This window comes from Dasypus novemcinctus, chromosome 1, assembly GCF_030445035.2.
Source record: "Dasypus novemcinctus isolate mDasNov1 chromosome 1, mDasNov1.1.hap2, whole genome shotgun sequence".
NCBI classification, from domain to species: Eukaryota; Metazoa; Chordata; class Mammalia; order Cingulata; family Dasypodidae; genus Dasypus; species Dasypus novemcinctus.
The window spans coordinates 207902959-207928662 of NC_080673.1; the positions used below are offsets into that span (position 1 = coordinate 207902959).

Here is a 25704-nt window from a genome sequence, read left to right on the forward strand (position 1 = left end):
CCGGGCGCTGGGTGCTGGGCATTGGGTGCCGGGCGCTGGGCTCTGGATGCCGGGTGCTGGGTGCTGGGCTCTGGGCGCTGGGCTCTGGGTGCCGGGTGCTGGGTGCCAGGCACTGGGTGCTGGGTGCTGGGCTCTGGGTGCCGGGTGCTGGGCACTGGGTGCTGGGCGCTGGGCATTGGGTGCTGGGTGCTGGGTGCTGGGTGCCGGGTGCCGGGTGCTGGGTGCTGGGCGCTGGGTGCTGGGCTGGCCGTGTTTTTCTGGTTCCAGCGGCCTCTCCAGGAGGTGCCCCCCGCGGCCTCCCGGCCTGCCTCGGGACGGCCACCCAGCTCTGAGGGGGCCCGAGTGCTCTGAGCCGCTGGGCCGGGGGTCGGGGCAGGGCAGGGGCTGGAGGCCCACCTGGCCCTGGGGCGGGGGAGGCAGGCCCAGCCCACCCACCAGCCTGCTGGATGGCTTCAGCCCCCGCCCCCCCGCCCCAGGGCAGCTGCCGTGCCCACGGGGGCCGACCCCTCCCTGCAGTCCATCCTGCGGGGGACGGCAGGGCCACCCCAGCTCCTCTCCCACGTTCCTCCTCGAGCTCCCCCCCGGGGGACACATGGGTGTGTGGCGGGTGGGGGCAGGGGCTTTACTGGCCATGGGGGGCTGAGCCCACCAGGATGTGCCCACCCCCCTTCCCCCGTGACACTGCCCTCCCAACACGTTCCAAACTGTCCTTTTACCTCCCTCCCTCAGGCGGGGGCTGCTCCAGCCTGTCCCCTCCCTGTCCCCAGCCGGACCCCCAGGGCCTGGAACAGCATCTGGAACAGAAGGGGCGCTCAGTACATGCTCGGCCTGTGGACGATGACCGAGCGTGTGGGGAGATTCCAGAGCCCGCCCCCTTGTGGACTGACAGGGACACGGGTCGTGTCCGCAGGGGTCTTGAGTGGGGTCCACGCGGAGCCAACTCCTGGCCCCGCTCCCCCCCCCGTGTCCGTGCCCACCTCTGCCCACGGCCTGGGGAGGAGGGTGGGGCTGCTCAGTGGGCAGGGCCAGGTGTGGGGCGGGCAGGCGGGCTCCGGATGGGGGGCTCTTCCAGGCTGCCCCACAGGGGGCCGGGCCCAGCCCACGTCCAGCACTGGCCCCTGGGAAGGCCGGGCTCCGGGAGGAGTGCCCTCGGGTGGGCCCAGGGGCGCCCAGCGGGCCGGGTTCCGCCTTGCGGGTTCTCCGGGGCCCCGCCCGGCCCCCCGGGCGCGCGGCCGTCCCCGTCAGCGCCACACCTCGCCGGGCGCACAGAGGCCCTTTCTTCACAGGCCGGGAGGGCCACGAGGCCCAGCCACGTCGCCTTCTCATCCGCTTTCCTATCAAAAATAAACAGGGGTGCCCCTGCCAAGTGCTGCCTGCACCCCGACCTGTGTGCCCCCCTGGAGAACGGGCTCCGACGTCCCTGGGAACCAGGGGGGGCTGTGCGTCTGTGCCAGGCGGGTGGAGGGATGGCAGTGGAGAGACAGACGGACAGACCGGCAGGCCACGGGGCGAGTGGGGGCCGCCCCGGCAGCGTGGCTGCATTCCTTTGCTCAGTGTCCCCCGCCCCTACCTTCGGCCCGCATCGGGGGGCTTTAGGTGCCCACCTCAGCCCCTGCCCACAGGCCTGGGACCTCCTCGTGCCCACTCTGACCTCTGACCCTGAGAACCGTCCGTGCTGCCGAGTCGGGGAGGGGGTCACGGGGCGTCCAGAGCGCCCCTGAAACGGGGGGCAGTGAGGGCCCGGGGTCCTGGGCAGGGGGGGAGCAGGCGCCGGGCGGGGCCGTGCCCCAGGGCTGGGTGTCCCCCGGTGCAGTTGGACCGGGCTGGGAAGAGGCCTTGACCCGCCCCCCGCCGGCGACCCCCACCCCACCTGCCATAGGCTCCCCCACATTCCAGCCTGATGGAGCCCCGGGGCGGGGCGAGCACACAGGGCGCCCCGGAGAGGGGAGGGTGGGGGCGAAGGCCGAGCTGCGCCCCGGCCTGCAGGCGGCCACCTGGAGGCCCCGAGCCAGTGGCAGTGCCTGGCCAGCCTCGCGGCGGCCCGACAGCGCCCCCTGCAGACCCCGTGGCCACCACGGCCTGGGACACACGCCTGTCCCCGGGGCTGGGTCCCCGACAACCCTCTGCCCCAGGGGCCAGCCCCCCACGTTCGTCCCCTCTTACATGGGACGGCCCCCAGGAAGGCCTGGGCTCAGGGAGCCCCAGCGGCTGTGGGCGAGCGCGGCCTGGCAGCCCCTTCCCAGCCAGCGCGGCGGCTGCTGCTGCCCGCATGCCCTCCTGGGCACCACCCAGGGCTGCCCCACGGACCAGCACGAGGGAGCCATGGGGGGTGCGCTCAGAGCCCAGCTGGGGAGCCAACGGGGCCCAAGGCACACAGCACGCTCAGGGCACACGCTGGGCACACACAGGGCATATACTGGGCATGCTCAGGGCACACACTGGGTGCACAGGGCACATGCTGGGCACACGCTGGGCATGCTCAGGGCACACGCTGGGCACACACAGGGCACACAGAGCACACGCTGGGCACACAAAGGACATACACTGGGCATGCTCAGGGCACATACTGGGCACACAGGGCACACGGTGGGCACTGGGGCGGGCAGTGGACGGGCAGTGGAGCGGGCCGCAGGCAGCACGGGGCTGTGGCGGGCAGCCGGGAGGCAGTGGGCGCAGCAGCCCCCTGTGCTGGCCGGGGTCTCACATGGGGTGAGGCCCCTGGCCCGGGCCCTGGCCGCCCTCGCCGCGGGGTGAGCTCTGTGCCCTCCTTCCCCGCGCTCTGGGAAGGTTGGGGACCCTGGCCCAGGGCAGCCTCTTGGGTCCCTGCTGGGGCCTCAGGGGTGGGGCTCAGAGGCTGCCCCCGGGCAGTCCCACTACCCCCGACCCCCACCGGGCAGAGGCCCCGCCCGGCGCCCAGCACGCGATGTGCCGGCAGTGCAGGGCGCGGAAGTCCCTGCGCCGTGCCCAGCTCGGGCCGTGTTTGCCCGGGGAGGCCCTGCCAGCGCCCCCGCCCGGCGCGGCCCCAGCCTCCAGGATAAACACCGCTCGGCCACACAAGGCCCTTTTGTGCCGGGAGCGGCTCCCGGCCCAGGACGCTGCCCGGCGGCCCGTGTCCTCGGCGCGGCCACGAGCCAGCCCCGCTGCGGCCTGCCGGGAGGGACGCCGGGCTCGGCTTGGACAAGGCCCGGGTGTGCTCGGTGGGGGGGCTGGAGAGGCCAGGTGGGGCCTGGTGGTGAGCGGGACACTGGGTGCTGGCGGCCTGCCCCAGCACCGTGGGCGGGACGCTGCCAGGGGGAGGGGCCTGCGGCCAGGGGACTGCCCCTCTGGCTCCGCCCAGCTGCGCTGCAGGAAGGGGAGGGGCCAGGGGGCCACGTGGCCCTCGCAGGCTCCTGAGCCTAAGGGCCAGCTGATGAGCTCCATGGGCTTCGGCCACTGCCTCCACCGCGAGCCGGGGGCCCCTAGCCCCCCCCAGACCCCCCACACTGGCCCCGGCTCTGCCCCCCGCTGGCCACTGGTCCCGGGGGGGGGGGGGGCCCAGCACAGCCTCTCGAAGGCCCCTCGGCTCCATCCCCGTCCAGGGCAGGGTGGGATGGGGTCCCCGTGCAGGGTTGGAGCGGTGCGGGGGCCCCCGCCAGGGGTGGGTGCCAGCAGATGGCAGCCTGGCCGCGCCCAGGGCGTGGTAACCCCCCCCCCCCGTGCCACCCTCAGCACTGGTGGGGGGGTTTGACACCCAGCTCCTGGGTGTGGCCATCGCAGGGCGGGCAGTGGCACTCAGAGTCTTCAGCGCGGACGCCACGGCCCCTCCCGCCGCCCACACCAGAGCCCCCTGGCGCGTGGGCCCCGGGGGTGAGCCCTGGGTGAGCGCCACTTGCCCCAGGCTGCCCGCCCGGTGTCTCCCTCCAAGGCCACTGGGGCGTGCAGGGGCGGTGAGTCATGGGCTGGAACGTGGGGGCTGCGGGCGGCAGGGGAGGGCGGGGCCTGTTCAGGTCCCATGAGGTGGCTGCAGGGGGAGGGCGTGCCTGGGGGGGTCCTCTGACCCCTCCTTGGCAGAACCTGGCTGGAGGACACAGCCCCTGGCCGCCCAGGCCTGCCCTTCGGTGGCCGCCCTCTGGGTGCCGAGGCAGCCACAGACCCCAGAACTGCCCCCGGCCCTGCGCGGACAGAGGGGGCGGGACGGTGAGCCCCGCATCCTTCCTCCCCCGACCCTGCCCTTGGCGTCTGCTCTCCAGGATCGACGTGCTCTGCAGCAGGGGGCAGCCTGGGAGCCCCCGCACCTGCCTGCCAGGGGTGCACGCGCGCCCCCAGAGCCCCAGGTGCGGTCCCGCAGGTGTGGCCTGGGCCCCCTGGGCCTCTCTGCCTACTGGGCAGTGCCCCCCGCCCTGTTTGGCTGACGTTGGCAAGAAGCGCCGCGGGGGCAGCTGGAGCAGGGCGTGGGGGGGGGCAAGGGGCCCCTGGCGGGCTGAGGTGGGCGGGCGGGCGCGGGGTCTCCGCAGCCAGGCAGGGGGTGTTGCGGGGATCCAGGGAAGGCGACGGGGCCGCAGCAGACCGTGGCCGTGCAGGGGAGAAGGGTCGAGAAGGTGGGGGCCGGAAGCCTGGCGCGGGGTGGGCCAGGTACCCGCGCGGCCGCCGAGAGCCCTGCCCCGCGCATGCACCGCGGCCGCCGGCGCCTGCTCTGAGGGGGCCCGCCCGGCGCTGGGGACCCGCGCCCGCCCCCGCGCCCCCGGACACGGTCTCCCCACGCCGGGTCCCCGGCCCCCGCCCATCCCGTGGGCCGCCCCGCGCCCTGTCCCGCCCCCCATCCCGGGGGCCGCCCCCGCACCGCGTCCCGGAGACAACAGAGCCCCAGCATTCGCGGCGCGGGGTCCCGTGGCCGGCCGACCCCCGCCCGGCACCTCTCGGTTCCCGCCACCCTGGGGTGGTTTTGTTTTTCCCGCCCAGGCGCTCGGCGCGGGTTGGTTTGAGCTGAGGCTGCACAGATCCAGCGTCCCCTGTCCCCGTTCAAGGGTGGCCGCGGCGCCGCATGCGCTCGGCGTTTGCAGAGCTCGGCCGCCCCCGCCCGGCCCGCCGGAGCCTCGCGGCTGCTTTCTGGCCCCACGGGCCCCTAGCCCGGGTGCCTCGTGTCCCGTGTGGGGCCGCGTCACAGCGTGGCTTCGAGGGCCCTCCCGGCCTGGCTGGGGCAGCGGCTTCCTTTTGGGGCTGGGCAGGGCCGCGGCGTGGGTGGGCGCCTTTGTCCTTCCCCGCGCAGAGGCAGCCTGGCCGCCCCCTCTGGGCTGCCGTGGACGGCTCCTGCCCGCGCGCCGCGCGCCCAGGCCCTGCGCTCGGCTCCTGGGGGCGTGCCCGTGGGGGGGAACTAGAGGTCACGCGCTGGCCCTGCGTTTCACTTCCTGAGGAATCACATTGTCTTCCACAGCGCTGCACCGCGTCACAGTCCCACCAACCACTGATGAGGGTTCCTTTTTCTTCCCATCATCACCAATACTGTCAGGTTTTTTAGAAAAGATGTATTAATATTTTTCCCCTCTCCCCTGTTGTTTTTCACTTGCTGTGTCTGTGCATCTTCCTTGTTTCTTTAGGAGGCACCGGGCGCCAAACCTGGGACCCCCCATGTGGGAGGGAGGCACCTAATGGCTTGAGCCACCTCCGCTCCCTGCTCTGTTGTGGCCCTCGTTTTCCCTCCCCAGGTCTGCTGTGTCAAGTTGCTGTCTTCTTTAGAGGCGCTGGGAACCTCTGCTCCCTGCTTTGCTGTGTCTCCCACTGTTCTTTTTCTCGTGCCTCTCGTGCCAGCCGGCTGTGCCTGCCCGTCAGCACCAGCTCACGGCTTCTTTAGCAGGCACTGGGATCTGAACCGGCAACCTCCTCTGTGGTAGGTGGGAGCCCAGTCGCCTAAGCCACATCTGCTTCCTGTGTCAGTTTTTAAAATAAATAATAACGGGGAAGCAGACTTGGCCCAGTGGCTAGGGCGTCCGTCTACCACATGGGAGGTCTGCAGTTCAAACCCCGGGCCTCCTTGACCTGTGTGGAGCTGGCCCACGCGCAGTGCTGATGCGCACAAGGAGTGCCCTGCCACGCAGGGGTGTCCCCCGCGTAGGGAAGCCCCACGCGCAAGGAGTGCACCCCATAAGGAGAGCCACCCAGCGCGGAAGAAAATGCAGCCTGCCCAGGAATGGTGCCGCCCACACAGGGAATTGACACAGCAAGATGACGCAACAAAAAGAAGCAGATTTCTGGTGCTGCTGCTAAGGATAGAAGTGGTTACAGAAAAACACACAGCAAGTGGACACAGAGAGCAGACAACTGGTGGGGGGGATGGGGAGAGAAATTTTAAAAAAATCTTTAAAAAAATTAATGACTGTCCTAGCATGTGAGAAATGGGGCCTCTTTGTGGCTTTGGTCTGCATTTCCCTAATAGCTAATGATGTTGAACATCTCGTGCTTATTAGCTATTTTTATATTTCCTTTGAAGAAATGTCTATTCCAATCCTTTGCCCATTTAACTATCATGATTGTTACTGCGTTGCAGGAGTTTCTGTATATACTCAGGATATTAATTCCTTATCAAATACATGACTTGCAAGTATTTTCTCCCATTGTGTAGGTTTTGAGCATGACCTTTGATGCACCAGTGCTTATTTGCAATGAAGCCCAAGTTAGTGCTTTTCTTTTGTCGTGTCCAAATCCCGTTGTCAAGTCCGCGGTCCCTTCCAGGACCTCTGTCGTTTCACTCGGGTCCACGTCGCAGTTTCTTACCGCCCTGCACCCTTGCCTGTGGCGCTCTCAGCGAGGTCCTGGTGCAGCGGCCCCTGGGCACGTGCTGGAACTCAGGTTTCCAGCCGCCTGGGCCTACTGGACCTCACGACAAGGCTCCTGTGCCTCCGGCCAGGGCCACTGAGCTGAGTGACCGGTGTCCACTCTGCCCTGGGATGCCCTGGCCGGGCGAGCCTCTGCCCCATCCAGAAGGGCTCCTGGGGCCTGGCCCGGTGTTTGCTGCCGCCCCTGCGAGTCCCCCCTCAGCCTCCGCCCCCCACTTGGGTTCAAACCTCAGGATGCTGGGCAGTGCCTGGCCGTGTGCAGGTGGACGGGCACCTGGAGAGGGCCCTCCAGGAAGCACACCTCGCCAAGTGCAGGCTGGGGAGGGGGAGGTGTCGACCCTGAGGGCCCCCACTGCTTTTTTTTTGAGGAATCAGGTATTGAACCCAGGACCTCCTACGTGGGAAGCAGGTGCTCAACCACTGAGCATCCACTCCCCAGTGAGGAGCTTTTTTTTTCAAATTTTGGTTTTAGGCGTTACCAGGGATCCAAGCCAGGGCCTTGTCTACAGGAAGCAGGCGCTCAGCCACTTGAGCTGCACCTGCTCCGAGAACCCCCCCTGTGCCAGGACTTCTTGTCTTTCCCTTTAGGTTGAAATGCCTGCTCCTTGGTTGCCCTGGGCACCCATCGGGGCTCTCCAGCGAAGCTGACAGGAAGGCGCTGTCCGCATAGACGCTGATTCGAGGACTTGGCCTGTACGATGGCGGGAGCTGGGAAGCCCGGAATCCGTGTGTGTGTGTGTGTGTGGGGGGGTGGCGCTGGCGGCCAGACTCGGGCAGGAGCCGGGGCTGCAGCCGTTAAGCTATGCCAACATCTACAACGTGAAATTCCCCATTTCAGCAAGAGCACAACTCACTGCTGTTACATTCACAAGGCTTTTTTTTTTTTAAAAAGATTTAATTCCCCCCCCCTCCCCCGGTTGTCTGTTCTCTGTGTCTATTTGCTGCGTCTTGTTTCTTTGTCCGCTTCCGTTGTCAGTGGCACGGGAAGTGTGGGCGGCGCCATTCCTGGGCAGGCTGCACTTTCTTTCGCGCTGGGCGGCTCTCCTTACGGGGCGCACTTCTTGTGCGTGGGGCTCCCCTACACAGGGGACACCCCTGCATGGCAGGGCACTCCTTGCGCGCATCAGCACTGTACATGGGCCAGCTCCACACAGGTCAAGGAGGCCCGGGGTTTGAACCGTGGACCTCCCATGTGGTAGACGGACGCCCTAACCACTGGGCCAAGTCTGTTTCCCAAGGATTTTTTTTTAAGAAGTAGTGGGGAATGAGCCAGGACCTTGTATGTGGGAATGTGGGAACATGGGAAGCAGGTACCCAAGCCACTGCGCCACACCCACTCCCCCACACGTCTCTAGAAGCTCAATCAGAAACGGCACCCACTGTTTTACCTTCCCTTCCCCCTCCTGCCAGGCCTTTCTTCTCTGAAAGTTTGTGTATTCTTGTTGTTTAATATAAGTGCAGTCATACGACATTTGCTTTTTTGCTCCTGGCTTTTTTTCACTCAACACGGCATCTCTGAGGTTCATCTGTGTTGTTGCGTGTCCGGACTCCATTCCTTAACCGTGAGATGACGTGTGATGTGCGCACACCACGTCTGTGTGTCCCCTGCCGATGGACACTCAGGTTGCTTCCGTCTCCTCGCAGTTGTGGGTAACGCCACTGTGGCCGTGGGGGCGCGATGTCAGTCCTGCTCTCACTTCTTCTGGGTGCAAACCCAGGCGTGGGACCGCGGGGGCATGTGGGGGTGGTTTAACTTTGAGAAACTGCTCACCCGTCTCCCGCAGCGGCCGGCCGGCCTACATTGCCACCAGCCACACACAGCGGCTCGTTTCTCTGCACGCGGCCAGCCTTCTTTGGTTGTTTCTTTCGAGTGGTTGTCCTCACGGGTGTGGAGTGCCGGGATCTCTGTGGCTGTGCTGTGCACGCCTGATTCCACCGATGTGGACCGTCTTTACTGGACGTCTGTTTATCTTCTCTGGAGAAAGGTCAAGTCCTTTGCCCATTTCTCATCGGGCTGCCTTGAGTGGTTGTTCCTTACATACTCTAGCAAACCCTTGTCAGATACATGGTTTCCACACGTCTCCCAGATTCATGTTTTTTAAGCATAAAAACATCACTTCCATCCATTGAATTTATATGGCTTTTTATACATCTATTTAGAGAAGTTGTGAGCTTACAGAACAATCATGCACAATGTGCAGAGCTCCCATGCGTCACCCACGTTTGACCAACTGGGCACTGCCGCTAGCCAGGTGGGCACGGAGGACTGGCCATCACACTGAGGTTCAGCTTTTTTACACCAAAGCTTGAGCCCCCTTGGTCTGTGTGCACCCACCCCAGCACCTCGTGCGTGGCCCCGAAGGCCAGGGCAGACCGGGCAGGAGTGAGGCTGGAGGCCTCGTGGGCTGCGGATGCTCTCAGGCAGGCTGGGGGCACAGAGGCCGACGCGGGCGGGGGGACAGGAGGCGGGTGCAGGGGGGCGGCAGTGGTGGGCTCGGTTCAGCCCCAAACCGGAAACCGCCATTTCAATCAAGCCCGGAGACGCTTGACTTCAGAGCTTAAACTTAAGGGGAACTTTATTTGGTCGTCTTCCTAAGGCGAGAGAAAAATCTATGGGACAGGCTTACAGACAGAGAGGACAGAGGCCGCGGAAGCCGCGTCAGATCTTCTCCATCTTCGAGATGAGGTCATCGCAGATCCTGGTGAGCTCCTCGTTTTCTTTCGTCTGAGGAAAAAGGAGAGGAGCTGGCTGCGGCCCTCTGCCTGCCTCCCCCAGGCCCTGCCCGCGGCCACACCTTCTGCTCCACGGCCCTCTCCAGTGACTGGACACGCATCTGCTCCTTGCGCAGGCTGGCCTGCAGGGCCAGCGCCTCTGCCTGGGCCTTGCTGCGCACCTGCGCCACCTCCTCGTTGGCCCTGGAGGAGCGGAGGGCAGTGAGCCCGGGCCCTCGAGGGGGCGCGGCCCAAGCCCCGCAGGCCACCCCCACGCCCCAGCACACACAGCCTGAGCTTCTCCTCCGCGTGGGCCTTCAGCGCCTGGTAGCGCTGGCCGTCCTGCTCGGTCCTCTGGACGTAGCCCTCCACACACTTCTTCAGCAACTCCTCGTTCTTCCGGGAGAGAGAAAACACCGCTAGGATCGGCCCTGCGGCTCGAGGCGCCCAGCCCTGGATCTGGGGAGCGGCTCCTGGGAACCCTGGCTGGGCGACGAGGCTGGTGAGTGCCCCAGCCTGTCTCTGCTGGTGCTCGTCCCTAGGGTCCTCCTCGCGGACGCCGCAGGAATCCCTGAGGGGGACAGGCCTCGGGGGCCGTGTGGGGCCTCGGGCTTGGCCAGCTCCAGGGCGGGCCTGTGCCCAGCGCCCTTGGGCCCAGCCAGCCCACGCACCTTGCGGTAGCCCTCGATGGCCTCCTTCTGCTTCTCGAAGCGCTTGAAGAGGTCAGAGAAGGACTTCTCCAAGGAGCTCAGGTCTGCGGCGAGCTGGTCTCGCTCCTCCGTCACCTTCTGGACCTCGGCTGTGGCAAGCTCCTTCTGTTTCTGCGAATCCTCTTGAGAAAAGAAAAGCAAAGGCTCACAGTGGGGATGTGGCTCGAGTGGCTGAGCACCTGCCTCCCACAAGGGAGGTCCTGGGTCCCGGTCCCGGTCCCTCCTAAGGAAAACAAGCAAGTGAAAATGAACGTGAAAAAGCCCTCTCGGGAGCCGATGGGCTCAGCGGCTGAGCGCCAGCTTCCCACATATGAGGACCCGGGTTCATTCCCCGGCCCTGGTACCTACAAAAAAAAAGCCACGTATGAGCGTGGAGCCAGAGGCAATCAGCAAGTGAGCTGAGACGGCACAGGAGGGCCAGGAGGTGAGGCGGCCGTCAGGGTGGCCGAGGCCTGTGACCTGCCACTCTGGGGAGAGGACGGCAGGTCCTCATCTGCTGTCACCTTCCGGACAGCCTGGTGGTGCCCTGGGCAGTCGGGAGTTGAGAGGACAGTGGCCTCGTGCCCAGGGCAGGTCCCTGCAGGGACCCCTCTGGAACCTGCCGCCTTCTCCCCACATCCCGGCCGGGGCCCGAGGGAGCCCAGCACACCCAGCCCCAGATGGCCGAGCAGGGGCTGGCCACGGCAGGTCAGACGCGGTGCCATGCCCACTGCAGGGACAGCGCCTGCCCCGCCATGGCCCGCGGCCAGCTCTGGGGCCGCAGGGATCCCTGAAGAGCTGCCCGCCCCCGATGCCCGGCGCTGGCTGATCAGCTTCTCCTGCGCTCGTCATGGCGCCCCTGACGCTGCTGGGGAGCGTGTGCGTGCGGCCGGCACGTACCCATCGCCTGCTGCGCGACCCCTTCAAACTCGTCCATGATCCTCCTGCAGGGAGCATAGAGGAGGCCGTGACCACCGCGCAGAGGCGAGGGCGGGCCACCCGGGCACGGCCAACCAGTGACCTTACCCCAACGCCCGGTTCTTCTCCTGGAGCTCCTCACACCTGCTCTTCAGCTCCTGGTTCTCTACCTGCACAGCTCTCACCTGTGGAGTGAGGGGAGGGTACCTGTCGGCACAGAGCTGGCCATAGGCCGCTCAGCCTTTGCGGATGAGGCGGCTTGGGACCCCAGGCGTGGAAGTGCTGCCTGGCGGCACAGGTGGGCCTTGGGCCCAGGATCTCTGGAGTGACGCCCCTGAGTCATGCGTACTGCGGCACTGCTTCCACGTGGCCGCAGACTGACAGACCCCAGCTCTCCAAGGGGACCCGGTGGCCCCCAGGCCCGTCAGTGCCTGACAGCCTGTGGCAGCCCAGAAGGCCGGGGCCTGCCCCAGACTAGTTCCCATGTCCCACACGTCACCAGGCTGGCAGGAGGGAGGAGCATGTGGCCAGCAGAACTCGGCAAACACCTGGGAGGAACGTGGGACGCCCCTCGCTTTAGAGAAGGATGGGGCCTCGGACTGGCTCCAGCTGACCTGGCCCAGAAGCCTTTGCGGGCAGGAAGCCTGGTGGTGGCCGGGTGCCCTCGCCCACGTGCGGTAGAGAGGCGAATGCGGCAAACACAGGGCGTGGGGGCTCGGCGGCTCTGATGCAGCCTGGCGGGGGCCGGGGGGCCGGCCTGCCTGGGGAGCCCTGGGCCTGCCATCTCTGGTGAGCAGGGCTCCAGTCTGTGCTGCCTGTCCCACCAGAGGGACCTGGAAGGGTCCAACCAGGTGTGCTGTGCCGGGGTGCGGGGACGCGAGGGTCGGAGGGACAGCGAGGCGCACTCACCGCGGTATCCAGCTCCTTCTGGCTGTACTGCAGCACATCCACGATGGGCCCGGCGGGCAGGGGCGGGAGCCCAGGCCCCAGGCCACAGGGAAAGGGGCCTGGCACCTGCAAGGGACAGCTGGCTGAGCGCCTGCCCTGCGCTGCGCCCTCACTCACCCCCACAGGCGAGTGGCACGGACTGCGCCTGTCCAGACCCCAGAAAGGCGGTGCAGCGGGGCAGGGGCTCACGGAGACATCCAGCGCGCCTAGGAAGTCCACGTCCACCAGCACGGCTGGGGCTGGCCCTACTGCGGGGGGCGTGTCTGCGCCAGGAGCCCTGGGAAGACAGAGGCGGCCTGAGCACAGCGGGCGCCAGGCAGGCCCTGGTTTTCACCACGCCCCGCGGAGCGCTCGGCCCAGGCCCTATGGGCACGCGCCGACAGCATGGCAGCCCCGCCGCCCCTGTCCCTCTGCTCCTGAGCGCAAGGCCGAGAGCAGCTCTTCAGAGAACTCAGCTCACCAGATGCCCCTGGACAGACTCACCCATCAGTCTCAGTCGCCGCTGCTGCCGCCACCACCGCTGTGGGGACCACCGCCCGCCGGGGGCTGTCATTGAGGAGGGGATCAAACTTGAGGTACAGGGACTGCTTCCGAAGGGCTGACTCCTGGAACTGAGGGGGGCAGCCCTGTCAACTGGGCACCTGCCCACCCGCAGGCCCTGGTGAGGGCAAGCAGGGCCCATCCGAGCCCCCGGCCCCCCAACCACGGTGCCCCTCCCCAGCCAGCAGACCCTGTCAGGTGTCCTGCTCGGCGCGCATGCGCTCTGATTGCTTGGAGGGGCCTGGACGTGGCCTCCCAGGGAAACTGGGAAAAGGGCCCTGGAGAGACTTAGGCATGAGTTGGCACGAGGTGACCTCAAGCACGCTAGCTACGAATGCCCGAACACTGTGTGGCTTTCCAGCGTGACCCAACCACCAAGGCGCCCCCCGAGCAGAGGCTGCGCTCTGCTGCGCACACTTACCGAGGAAGCCCCGAACTGCTCCAGGTAGTCCACCTCGGCGCCAGTGCCTAGAACTGAGGGGGCGTCACTGCCACTGCCCGCCCTGCCCGCCCTGCCCATGGGCAGCATTTCCCAGCCGCCTTTCTGCAGGGAAGGTGCCTGGACAGTGGCCCCCAGCCCCCACCCCCAGCCCCGCGGGGGCAGCAGCAGCGCAGGGGGGAGGATAGTTGTCCTTGGTTGTCAGCGTTGCTTTAAAGCTGCCCTAGGAAAATGCTCGAACATCTGATAATATGGCTAAAAAGACCTAAAGGTGCCAAGTTCAACAGTTACCTTGAAACGGATCAAACACTGAACCCTGAGGGCAAAAGGTGTACAATGCTTAGAAGAAAACTCAGGGCAAACCCTCACAACCCTGACCAGGTGGGGGGTTCCCAGGTAGGCCAACAGAAGCATGAGGAATGAGAGATTAAATTAAACGCCATCATGGGAAACGGACTTTGGCCCAGTGGTTAGGGCGTCCGTCTACCACATGGGAGGTCCGCGGTTCAAACCCCGGGCCTCCTTGACCCGTGTGGAGCTGGCCCATGCGCAGTGCTGATGCGTGCAAGGAGTGCCATGCCACGCAGGGGTGTCCCCCACGTAGGGGAGCCCCACGCACAAGGAGTGCGCCTGTGAGGAAAGCCGCCCAGCGTGAAAAGAAAGAGCAGCCTGCCCAGGAATGGCGCCGCCCACACTTCCCGTGCCGCTGACGACAACAGAAGCGGACAAAGAAACAAGACGCAGCAAATAGACACCAAGAACAGACAACCAGGAGAGGGGGGGAAAATAAATAAATAAATCTAAAAAAAAAAAAAAAAAAGTCCTTGTTGGCATTTTCACTCCATTATAAAAAAAAAAAAAAAAAAAATTAAACGCCATCAAAATTAAACTTGTGGGGATGGGGGGGGCCCGCCTGGTTGTGTGCCTGCTTCCCACGGGAGGTCCCGGGTTGACCCCTAGTGTGGGAAACCCGACGCAGGGAGCCCACGTGGCTCAGCGGCCGAGCTCCAGCTCCCCACATACAGGGTCCTGGCGCAACCCTCGGCCCGGGTGCCTCAAAAAGCAAAAAAAGAAAAAACTAGACTTGTGTTTCAAAGGATACTATAACAGAAGTGAGCAAACAACCCACAAAACGGAAAAAATATTTACAAATCATGTACCTAACATGGGATTTGTACCTAAAACATGGGGAGAACTTTTACAACTCAGTTAAAATAAAAAGGCAAGTAATTCAATTAAAAAATGGACAAAAGACTCCAACAGACATCTCTCCAAAAGTGACGAAAGCGGTACCCCCGTCAGCCACTAGGGAGGCGCCAAGCAAACCACGCGCGCGTGGCCCGCCCGCACCAGGGCACGCGGCGTTCGCCGGGACGAGGACGTGCTGGTGACATGTGACACAGGGAGGCCTTGAAGAGAGCACGTTGAGTGAAATGAGCCGACGAAAAGGGACAGGTAACGTGCGGTTCCTCTTGGAGAATCACAGGGAACAAGCAGACGTAGAGGCAGAGCTGTGGTTCCCGGGGAGGGGATGAGGAGGGGAAGGAGGGGGCAATCATGCGGAGTATGGAATTTGGTTTAGGATAAGGAAAATAACCTGGAAACAGTGGGGAAAGTTACTCAGTAGCGCCAATGTATTTAGGTCAAAGAATTGTCCACTTAGAACGTTAGGTGTTATCTATCATTTACAATTAAAAATTACAAATGAAGGGAGCAGAGCACAGACACGCGCTGTCATGTTTCACCCACTTCTCGCCCGCCAGGACGGCTGGAGCCCAAGAGCCAGGCGACGGGTGCTGGCGAGGACGCGCCCAGTGGGAACCCGCACGCGCCAGGGGCGGGAGGCAGGCAGCCGCCCCGGGCAGTTCCTCCGACACTCAAACTCAGAACCACACGTGACCCGGCAGCGCCTGGGAGGGGGGACCCACGCCCCCAGGAAAACCTGGGCGCCGAGGTTTACAGCGGCATGGCTCACAGGCCGAGAGGGGCCGCGCCCACCGCCCCCCACAGAGAGCGACCAGCACCCGGGTCCCCGCCAACCGGGCGCTCTTCAACCAGAACAGGAACAAAGTTCCACGGAGGAACCAGCTCATGTACAGGAAGCCGGTCACAAAGGAGCACGCGATTGTGCAACGCCACGCACAGGAAGTGTCCAGGGCGGGGCTCCGTCAGCAAGTGCCCTCTGCTGGCCAGGGCTGGGGCGGCGGTCGGGGGCACGGCTAGAGGGGACGCTCTAATTTTTTAGGAGGTACTGGGGACTGAACCCAGGACCTCGTATGTGCAAAGCAGGTGCTCAACCACCAAGCTCCACCTGCTCCCCTAAAAAGAACCCTTTAAATGGGTGAAGTGTATCTCAATAAAGCTATTTAAAAAAAAATCTCCTGGGTCAGCAAAACAAAAAAACCAACCCACCCAAGCCCAAGGGCCCCAGTTCCTCTAAGGCCCGGGGCGGGCAGGGGAGACCCCGGCTTGTTGCCTTTTGTCTTTGCCTGGCGCTGCCTGGCCAGCTCTCTGGCCTAAGCATGCCTGTCGCCTGCAGCTCGGCTCCCAGGAGTGGCATCAGCCCTGTTCCTGGGGGTGGACCGGGAGTCCTCGCGAACCCCGGAAGGCCGGAACAGCCCGGAACACACTTCAGCCAGTGAGTGCTCAGGACAGGCCCAGGCCCTGGGCCACCTACCTTCCGTGGGGTCCCTGAAGGTCTCCGCGGCCATGTCCAAGGCTGGACCCTGCTGTGTGGGGAGGGCTGTTGGCTCACTGCCCAGGCGGCTCACTGCTCCCTCCTGAAAGGAAGGCCAGAGAACACCTCGAGCCAGGGCCTAGCACAGCAGCGAGCGCACAGCAGCGGCCGCCTCGCCCCAGGAGGCCCCCAGGTCCCGCCACTTTTCCAGCCCGCACAGCCAGGGCGGCCCCAGCATACCTCGGTTGCGGCCTGTGGGGTCTGCGCTGCACCCTGGAGCACAGGTGCGTCCTCGGCCGAGGCTCGAACCACCTGCCTGGAGAGACTGTGTTAGAGCTGTGCGGCCCACCCCACCCCTGTGCGGCCGGAGCTCGGTCCTGAGCAGTCGTCCTCACAGCGACCCCGTGCACTGCCACGGCTCGCGGGCGCAGAGGACAGCACAGCCGCTGGACGGCAGGGCCGCTTCTCTCCTGCAGACCTTTCTAGACTGCCCAGGTCTACCACGAAGAACGTCCCTGGAACGCACTCGGCTACCAGGTAAAAGCCGGAGGCCAGGACCCGGCAGCACCCTGGGACAGGGCCCCCGGGGCAGGTGGCCGCCCGCTTGTTCTGCCTCCTTGTCTGCAGGTAAGTCACGCTCCTGCACGGCTATTTCACAATACAATGGGTGTTTCAAAGCTCAGGCCATGTTGAGGCAACTCAAGCCTGTCACCCCGGGACTGGGGGCCCGGCCCTGCCGCAGCCCGGCCCTCGGCTCCTTCCTGGCTGGCCCGCACGCCCTGAGGCCCCTCAGGGGGCACGGGTACGGCCTCAAGGCTCAGCTGCCCCAGGACCCCCAGCCCAGGGCACTTACCGAGTCTGGGCTGCGTCCCCAGCGGCTGCAGCCCCAGCACCCGGCTGCTCGGCCGTGGGAGGGGGCCGGGCCTCCCCGCCAGCACACTTGGAGCCCCCTCCGAACGGGCTGAAGTTGGGATCGTCGAGCTTGTCCCAGTCCAGGCTATAGGACCCGCGGGCAGCGGACCCCCGGTGCGCGCCTTCCTCTCCTGTCTTCCTGGGGGCCTTCTGTCTCGCCTCTGGCCTCTGAACGGGGGGCTTGGTGCCGGGCCGCTTGCCCAGCCTCCGTGGCGGAGGCGCCTTTCCGTCGGCAGGGTGGTCAGAGAAGCCGATCTCTAGCCTCACTGGCTCGCTCTGCGTGGCCGCCGCGTGCCCAGTGTCTTCGCCCTTCTGAGCACTGGGGCCAGGGCTGGGGGGGCCCGCAGGCGGGGGCTGGGCAGGGCCTGTGGGCACAGGCGTGCTGGGGGCCTTGGTGTCACCCGCTGTGCCGGCTGGTGGCCTCTGCTCTTCCCTCGGGGGGGCGTCCATGGGACAGGCCGGGGCCTCTCTGGGAAGGTCCATGGGGAGTGTCTCCCCTCGTCGCCCCCCAAGAGGTGAAGCGGCCATGGCTGAGGAGACCTGGCCATCTGGGCTCCCCTCTGCGGCCCTGGGAGGCTTCTCTGCGCCTTCTAGGCCCGTGGCTCCCGCCCAGTCCTCCAGGCTTTCGGGAGCACTTGTGACACTTTTATCTACGGAGTAGGAACCAACACCCTCCCCCGAGGCCGTCTCGGGGCTGCCCCGCACTGGTCCGGGAGGCACTGGCAGGCTCTGGGGGCCTTCGGGGATGCAGGAGCCCGCCGATGCCCCCTCCCCGAGCAGGACAGAGCCTGGGTCCTGGACGCGGCTGCTTTCCGGGTTCGTGGCGTGTGCGGGAGGGGCCGCGTCGGCCCCGGCTTGCTGCTGGGTCCCTCCGTTAGTCCCAGCGTCCACGGCCTCGGGCAGCTGTTGCCTTTTTAGAAACAGACTCGGTTAGTGCTAAGGAGGGTGTCAGTTTTCTAGTCAGACTTTAGTCCTCATGAAAACATTAACTAAAGACAGGGAAAAAAAAGAGAAAAAATGTTCGGGCAATCCTCTCCTCGGTTCCCCTGACGTGCACCAACACCAACGCCGTACCCGTCGGGGGACACGTGGGCTTCTGAGAGCAGAGGCGGGACGCGAGCTGCTTGAGGTCTCCTGCCCTGACCATCTCCCTTGAAGTGTGGGTCCCCAGGGACGCGGTGCCATGGACACAGGCAGGGCCCCGCCTGCCTCCAGGGTGGCTCTGGGCTTCCGGCGTGAGGCTGGGCTCACCCAGGCTGCTCCTGAGGAGGGCTGGGGGGACCCCAGGGCGGTGTGACCCTGCACGGGAGGGTGCGAGCTGCCGGGTGTGGGGACGTCTCGGGGGTGCAGGTGAAGGGCCAGCCTGCTGTCCTTCCTTGAACCGTGTAGCTAAGCTGCCTCTCCTTCACTCGCTGTCTGTGCCGGGGGACGGAGAGCTCAGCTCAAGCCCGTCTGCATGCCCTGATCCCCAAGGCCATCCCCTCAGCCATTCACAAAGGGGTCATCCTGGCCAGGCCCGTCTTCACTAGCGGCCAGGGCCACAAGACGACCTGCTCAGGGCCTGTTCCTGCCAAACCACCACCTCTGCTGGGGAGCTTCCCACCTGGACACTTGCCAGCCCCAGGAAGTGGACAGACAGTGCGACACAACATTCGCCATCGCACGTGCGGGCTTGAGCCGCCACGCCACCAGCAAGGACAGGCTCGCGGCCCACGCCCACCTGGGGCAGCCTGCCCAGGTCCTGTTTGACCCTCACTGCCTGTCCTTGAAGGAGCCCTGGGCAGCTTGAAGCCAGGCCCACGGGAGCCAGGAGGCAGCTTCTCCCAGCTGCCAAACCTCCTTTCCTTTTGGGAGCTGTTTTGGAAGAATATTTGATTTGCCCTAACCTCATTTAGCTGAGTTCCAAAAGAAGGTAATTCAAATCAAACACAATCCCTATCAAAATTCCAGCTGCCGCTTTTGCAGAACTGAAAAAGCTGACCTTAAAATTCATGTGGATTTACAAGGGGTCCCAAACTGCCTAAATGATCTTGAAAAGGAGCAGAATTGGAGCACTCACCCTTCCCAATTTCAAAATGACAATAATTCAAACGGTGTGGTACTACAGAAGGATACACGTACAGATAGTTGGAGTAGAACTGTGAGGACAAAGGTGAACCCACACATAGATGGCCAGGTGATTTTGACACACACAGAAAAAGCCACAGGGGCAGAGAGAGAATGCCACAAGGGCAAGGAGCCGAAGTCCAGGGAACCCGGGAGAGAGGAAGCCGGAAGCTGCAGCAACGAGACCTGGAGGAGAAGGGAGACCAGCTGAGGCCCCACGTGCTGGTCTTCAGGAAGGAGCATGCCTGGCGATGCCCTGATGGGGACACGTAACAGCCTTGGTGCACGCCTGCAGCCTAACGAACCCCTGCTGTGAAGGCCACCCCGTGTGGTGTACGGCCGTGGCAGCTCTTAGCAAATCAAAACAGATGCCAAGTTCATACCATGGGAATGAACGGTCTCCTCAACAAACACTGGGACAACTGGAAACCCACAAGCAGAAGAACGAATGCAGACTCCTACCTCTCACCAGGTGCAGAAGTTAATTCAAAATGGACCAACAGTAGAGCTCCTAACGATGAAACACAGGAAAATATCTCAAGACTCAGACTAGGGGAAGCGGACATAGCTCAAGCATCCACCTACCATATAGGAGGTCCAGGGTTTGATACCCAGGGCCTCCTGGTGAAGGCAAGTTGGCCCGTGTGGCGAGCTGGCCCACGCAGAGAGCTGGCACAGCAAGATGACACAACATAAAGAGACACAGACGAGAGCGACTAAGAGACGCAGCAGACCAGGGAGCTGAGGTGGTGCAAGAGAATGGTAACACCTGTCCCACTTCAAAAGGTTCCAGGATCGGTTCCCAGAGCTGCCTAATGAGAATACAGGCAGACACGGAAGAACACACAGCAAATGGACACAGAGAGCAGACAATGGAGGGGGGGGGGGGGGAGAACAAAATAAATCTTAAAAAAAAAAAAAAAAGACGTATACTAGGCAGTGGAATTTTAGATTTTATACCAAAAGCAAGGGCAACAAGGGGAAAAATGGATAAATGTACATCAGAATTAAAAGGTTTTATGCAAAGGATATTAACTAAAAGTGAACAGGATGGGAGAAAATATTTGGAAACCATGTATCTATAAGAGTCTAATATCCAGAATATATAAAAAACTCGTACAACTCAACAAAAGACAGACAACCTAGTTAAAAAGCAGGCCAAGAATCCGAAAAGACTTTTCTTCAAGGAAGATACTTAAATAGCCAATAAGTATATGAAAAAATGTTCAACATCATTAGCTTTTAGAGAAATGCAAACTAAATCTACAAGATACCACGTCACACCCACGAGAATGGCTACTAAAAAACTCAAGAAGAGGGCGGCAGACTTGGCCCAGTGGTTAGGGCGTCTGTCTACCACATGGGAGGCCGGGGTTCAAACCCCAGGCCTCCTTGACCCGTGTGGAGCTGGCCCATACGCAGTGCTGATGTGCGCAAGGAGTGTCCTGCCACGCAGGGGTGTCCCCCGTGTAGGGGAGCCCCATACGCAAGGAGTGCGCCCTGTAAGGAAAGCCGCCCAGCGTGAAAGAAAGTGCAGCCTGCCCAGGAATGGTGCCGCCCACACGGAGAACTGACACAACAAAATGACGCAACAAAAAGAAACACAGATTCCCGTGCTGCTGACGACAACAGAAGCGGACAAAGAAGACACAGCAAATAGACACAGAGAACAGACAACCGGGGTGGGGGGGAAGGGGAGAGAAATAAATAAATCTTAAAAACAAACAAATAGGGAAACGGACTTGGCCCAGTGGTTAGGGTGTCCGTCTACTACATGGGAGGTCCGCGGTTCAAACCCCGGGCTTCCTTGATCCGTGTGGAGCTGGCCCATGCGCAGTGCTGATGCGCGCAAGGAGTGCCTTGCCACGCAGGGGTGTCCCCCGCATAGGGGAGCCCCACGCGCAAGGAGTGCACCCGTAAGGAGAGCCGCCCAGCGCGAAAGAAAGAGCAGCCTGCCCAGGAATGGCGCCGCCCACACTTCCCGGCTGCTGACGACAACAGAAGCGGACAAAGAAACAAGATGCAGCAAATAGACACCGAGAACAGACACCTGGGGGAGGGGAGAATAAATAAATAAATAAATCTTTAAAAACAACAACAACAAACAAACAAAAACAAAACCCAAGAAGAGAAAGCGTGGGTAAGAATGTGGAGAAACCAGAATGCTTCTAGACTGTTGGTGTGTAAGTCAAATGGTGCAGCCACTGCAGAAGCTGGGCAGTTCCTCAGGAAGTTAAATATGGAATTATATGACTTGGCAATCCTGCTACTAGATATAGACCCAAAGAACTGACAGCAGGGCCTTGGGCAGATATCCACACACCATGTTCACAGCAGCATATTCACAACAGCCGAAAGGGAGATAACCCAAGACTTCACCAACCAGCAAATGGATGAGCGACATGCGGTAGAATAGTATCCAGCCATTACAAAGAAAACGGAGAACCTTGAAGACAACATGTTGAGGGAGATAGCCAGATACCAAAAGGACAAATCTTCGAGTGATTTCCCTTATGTGAAATACTTCTAATAGCAAATCCATAGACAGAAGCAGACAAGTGGTTGGGGGGTGGGGGTGGGGAAGGAATGGCATTGTCTAGGAACTCAGCATCAAAGGACTGTCCACCCAAAACAGTTAAAAGAGCTTTTATGATACATATATCTTACCATAATTAAAAAGAAAGCAAAAAAAAAAAAAAAAGCAAAAATTAAGCTGAAAAGTAAAGTAATAAAATAGGTACAGAAGTCTTTTCTGGGGGAGGGGCCCGTGGTCTGGGGGCCCAAGGACCTTCTCCTTTTTTGGTGACTTGTTATTAACGTACTTTTGTTCTTTAAACCTTTGTACACCTGAAACCTGGTTTAACAGAAAAAGCAAGTCATAAACAGCTAAACCGGCAAAGGCAGGACAAAAACAGGCCAGAGAGGCAGCTCCCCGACCCTCGGAAGCCCCTGACCATCCAGGGAAGGGGGTGGAGGGGTTTCTCTTGCTAGCACAGCACGTGGCAGTTCACGTGGGGTGGGGGGCCGGGGGGGCCTGGGCTCTCCCACACATGCCGTCCATCATAGAAGCTGCGCTCCCAGGTGGCCTGGAAGGGGCTGACGGCACAGCCTGCCTTCTGGGGTCCTGCCTGACCATAGCCTCTCTCCTGGGGGAGGGGCTCCCACCCGCCTGCCAAGGGCAGGCCTTAGGTCTGTGTCCTCACCTGTGGCCGGGGAGCAGATGCACACCTGAGTGTGTAGTGGTGGGAGGTCCGGAGATCCATCCTAAGCGAGCCCCCAGCCCCTCCCCAGCCAATGTCCCCTGAAGACTTCATTTTTGAGTGACTTGCTCTTCAGTCAACAGCCTAGACTCTGAGCACCCCCGTGTGACAGTTCCAAGTTCTTTTAAGAATCCCAAAAAGACAAGGCTTGTGTTTTTGAACTACCCCTTCCTGTGGGTGTGAGGCCTGGGTGACAGGACTGTGCCCGTGGAGTGTGACTCTGCCCTCTCACTGGAGCTGATACAAATGGAGACACAGAGGGGAAGGAAGCTGCCCTTTGAGGGTACCAGGGATTGAACCTGGGACACCTCATACATGCAAACCAGGTGCTCAACCACTGAGCTACACCCACTCCTTTGACTTATTTTTGGTCCTGCCATGTGTGAGAGGACTTCAGGTGTGCCATGGCTGCAGGCAGGCAGAGAAGCCGCAAGAGACTGAAGGAGGCGGCCTGGAAATAGACAAGCCCGAGGCCTAGCTGCCCTCAGCTGGGCTCCAGAAGGCAGACTCTGGAGGGGGGCCCTTGGCAGAGACGATCGCCATCTTTGTCACGTGGCAGGACCCCAGGATCACTAGCAGCTGACTTGGGTAGGAAAGCAGCTCTGAAATTGGTTTGATTTGGACATTTCATGGCCTTGGAACTGTTAAGTGTTTACCCCTAATAAAACCCCATTAGGAAAGCCAGCCCCTTTCTGGTATCAGCACTGGCAGGCCTGGGCTAACCGAGACACTCTCTCTTCCTCTCCAGGCAAAGACAGGAAGAGATACAGCTATCACTTTGCGGCCAGACAGCTGCCGGCCGCAGGGCCAAGCACCAGCCCACCACCTGCGCCTTGCCAGGCTGCAGAGACACGTCCCCAACTACAATTGGGGGGTTAAATACCAACCTCACACTTACTCTCACCACTAGGTTATATAACATACAGTTGTCTCCCTTTAAAAAACAAGTACCCGTAAGCTTTCTCCAAGTCCTGGCATAGCAGAAAAGAAGAGAAGACGAGTGGAACACAACATGAAGCTCCAGAAGGGTGCTTCCCTGGAGAGAGGCACAGAGGCACCAGCACTGAGGCCCAGCCTTGGCAGGGGGCCCTGACCCCTCATTGTCCCACCAGAAGACGGCCTCCAGAGCTGAGTGCTTGGCCAGGTGCCACGGGAACACGAGCAGAGGCCTCGAGAGGCCCAAGCCCAGCGGGCCTGCTGGTGGCGCTGGAAGCACTGCACAGGACAGCGTCAACACTTACTGTTCGCTCTCCGTCCAGCTGGGAGGAAGGCTTGCCCGTCCAACGGTCTCATCCAGAGCAAAAGGAGCCTCGAGTTTGCTGGTCACACTAGGACTGAGAATCCTCTGCGTGTGCGGATCCCGCAGAGGTGTCTGGAAGGTCACCTGTGGGGGAGCGAGAGGGAAGGCATGCCCGTTTGAAGGCTCAGGGTGTCCGCAGTCCAGTGGGCAGTGGTATGCCGGCTCAGCCAGCAGAGCAGGGCCTGGGCACGTGCCGCGTTCCACAGGGACAGGCAGGCCCACCTTCATAGCTCTGGCTACGCTTCTGGGGGGCACATTTTCTTTCTGTGACAGCCGAAGAACAGAAGACCTTCCGGTTAATTCTGGTGGTGAAAAGAGGAAGTCGCAATTCTCGGTGGCTTTGTCACCAGTGACGTTTTCATCATTTAAGATCTGCAGACTCATTCTGGAAAAGCAGACAGTGCTTGTGTCTGTGGATGGCAACAAGGCTGGGACAGTGTCGTCCAGACAGGGACTGGACCGAGGGCGCCCCCTTTCCTGCCCGGGACTCACGCCTCACGCAAAGCACCCTGGGCAAGTGGGACAGCAGGCCTCTTCCCCCTCCAGAGACCGATTCTCCACGGGAGCAAGATGAGAAACACTGACCATGTGAGGAGCCTGCACCTGGGCTGTTGGGCTGGGTCACAGGTGAGAAGACTAAGCACTGGTCTGGCAGAAAGCCCAGAGGCCAAGCCTGCCTCATCTCAGGGGGGCAGGGACACGGGGAGCAGCCAGGGCTGTGTGCGGCTGTGTCTCGGCTTAGGAGCCAGACCCCAGGTTTCGAGTCAGGAGAGAAGTGCCCGACAGGAATGGGGGGCAGAGGGCCCGGAGGCCGAGGAGGAAGAACAGAAGCGGAATGGGCGAGGACACCCAGGAGTAGCTGGGGTGCTGAGAAGCCTCCACCACTAGGCTTGGGACCTAGCAGCCATCCCAGCAGCCTCAAGTTGGGTCTGGCAAGTTCCAGGACAGGCCCAGCGCTGCCTGAGTGTCACTGCTGGGGGTGAGCAACAGAAGCGGCTCCCGTTAGTGGAGGAGGAACGGTGAAGGGCAAGGCAACCAGAGGGAGTGCAGCTGCCCAGCTTGGCTGCTGGGCTACGCGGGAGGCATATGTCTCAGGGCCTGGTCCAAACAACAGAGCGAGGAGTGCTAACTGCTGTGAGACAGACAAGTCAGGAATATGGGCAGAGCGTTTGGCCTTCACCCTGACCGGGTGGGAAGCCATGGGGGCGCCTGGAGCTTGCATTCAGAAGTCACTCTAACCCAGCCAAGTGGCTGCTGGGGAGAGCCAGCAGCTGGGCCCCGGGTGCAGCCATGAGGGGCTGAGGAGGGGTCCAGGCTTGGGTCAAGTGGGGCAGCTGCGGTCGGGCAGGGGAGTCTGGGGCGGCAGGCTTTACGGTTTACCAGTCCAGACACTGCACGAGGTCGCATGACGTCACCCAGGGAGTAGGAGGGCAAGGCCCGTGGGCAGCACCCAAGGTCCAGGTGTGGGACATCAGAAGGGGGACGGACCAAGGAGACCCAGGGCGAGGGGGTGGGGCCCGGATAACGAGCCCGGGTCTCAGAAGGCAGGTGAGAAGCATCTCGGAAAGGAACAAGCCGGCCAGATCCAGGGCACGGCCAGGCAGGAGAAGGACCAAGAGCCACACGGGAGGTGCCAATATGCTGACCGCTGGCGACCGCGGTGCCAGGGGGCCACTGGAAGGGGGTGGCAAAAGCCGTACCGGAGTGGGCCGGAGGGAGAACGAGAGCTGCAGGGGCCGTGAGGACAGCGAGCCTCAGGAGGTGGGGGACAAAGCGGCTCCGCTCTGTGGATATGCTGATCCGGGACCCCGGAGCGAGACCCTGCCAGCGGGGAGGAGAGAGGCGCGGGGAGGACCTCCAGGGGCGGGAGCGGCTCCGGAAGGGAAGGTGGGCCCTCGGGGAAGCTCCGCAGGGCCGCGGACCCCGAGCAGGAGGCGGGGAGCGGAGAGGACACCCGGGGCGAGCGGGGCGGGGCCGAGGGGAGCCTGCGGCCGCCCCGCGATCCGCGCTCGCCGTCCCCGGGCCCGCCGGGCTCCACTTCCCCTCAGGCGCGCGGCCCGGGCAGCGGGGGGCGCGGCCCCGAGCCCACGAGGGCGGAGACCGAGTCCAGCGAGGGCCGACCCAGCCCCCCACCGCGCGGGAACCGGGCCAGGGACGCGGCCGCCTACCTGCCCGCCGGGCGGAAGCACAAGGAGAAGAAAGAAAGGGAGAGGCAGAGAGGCGCCGCTCCGCCGTGCGGAGACCCGTCCCACCGCCGAGTCCGCTCGCGCCCGCCGCCCCCGATTCAAATACGGACGGTTGGTCCCGCGCAGCCAATCAGCGCGCGGGGGGGCGGGCGCCAGGGGGCAGCCGGCGGCCAATAGAGCGCCGCGCCGCGCCGGCCCCGCCCCTCCC

The 25704-nt window shown here is 62.8% G+C and overlaps 1 protein-coding gene across 2 annotated transcripts; it reads right to left on the reverse strand.

Annotated features, from left to right (window-relative positions):
- Positions 1-9359: 9359 nt before the first annotated feature.
- On the reverse strand, positions 9360-25585 carry TACC3 (transforming acidic coiled-coil containing protein 3). Of its 2 annotated transcripts, none has more exons than XM_058301642.2 (16): positions 25479-25585; positions 23533-23695; positions 23252-23394; positions 16586-17554; positions 15973-16048; positions 15733-15835; positions 13038-13090; positions 12560-12687; positions 12266-12353; positions 12038-12142; positions 11237-11313; positions 11111-11154; positions 10193-10353; positions 9811-9917; positions 9605-9725; positions 9360-9534 (listed from the first exon to the last, which is right to left on the reverse strand). In XM_058301642.2, the coding sequence occupies exons 2-16, from the start codon at positions 23692-23694 to the stop codon at positions 9469-9471; spliced, it is 2403 nt and encodes an 800-aa protein (XP_058157625.1). In that variant the 5' UTR covers position 23695; positions 25479-25585; the 3' UTR covers positions 9360-9468. The 2 variants fall into 2 exon arrangements, with proteins under 2 accessions (XP_058157625.1, XP_071073711.1); XM_071217610.1 differs by lacking the exon at positions 25479-25585 and adding an exon at positions 25011-25095.
- Positions 25586-25704: the final 119 nt, after the last annotated feature.

Bases quoted from the DNA above. Each gene is read 5' to 3' on its own strand.
- TACC3 (XM_058301642.2), bottom strand. From the start codon at position 23,694: ATGAGTCTGCAGATCTTAAATGATGAAAACGTCACTGGTGACAAAGCC. The intron at 16,049-16,585 runs GTAAGTGCCCTG...CAGTCTCTCCAG, and splicing joins GGGGACGCAGCCCAGACTCG to GCAGGTGGTTCGAGCCTCGG. The intron at 12,354-12,559 runs GTGAGTCTGTCC...CTGTCTTCCCAG, and splicing joins GCGGCGACTGAGACTGATGG to GGCTCCTGGCGCAGACACGC.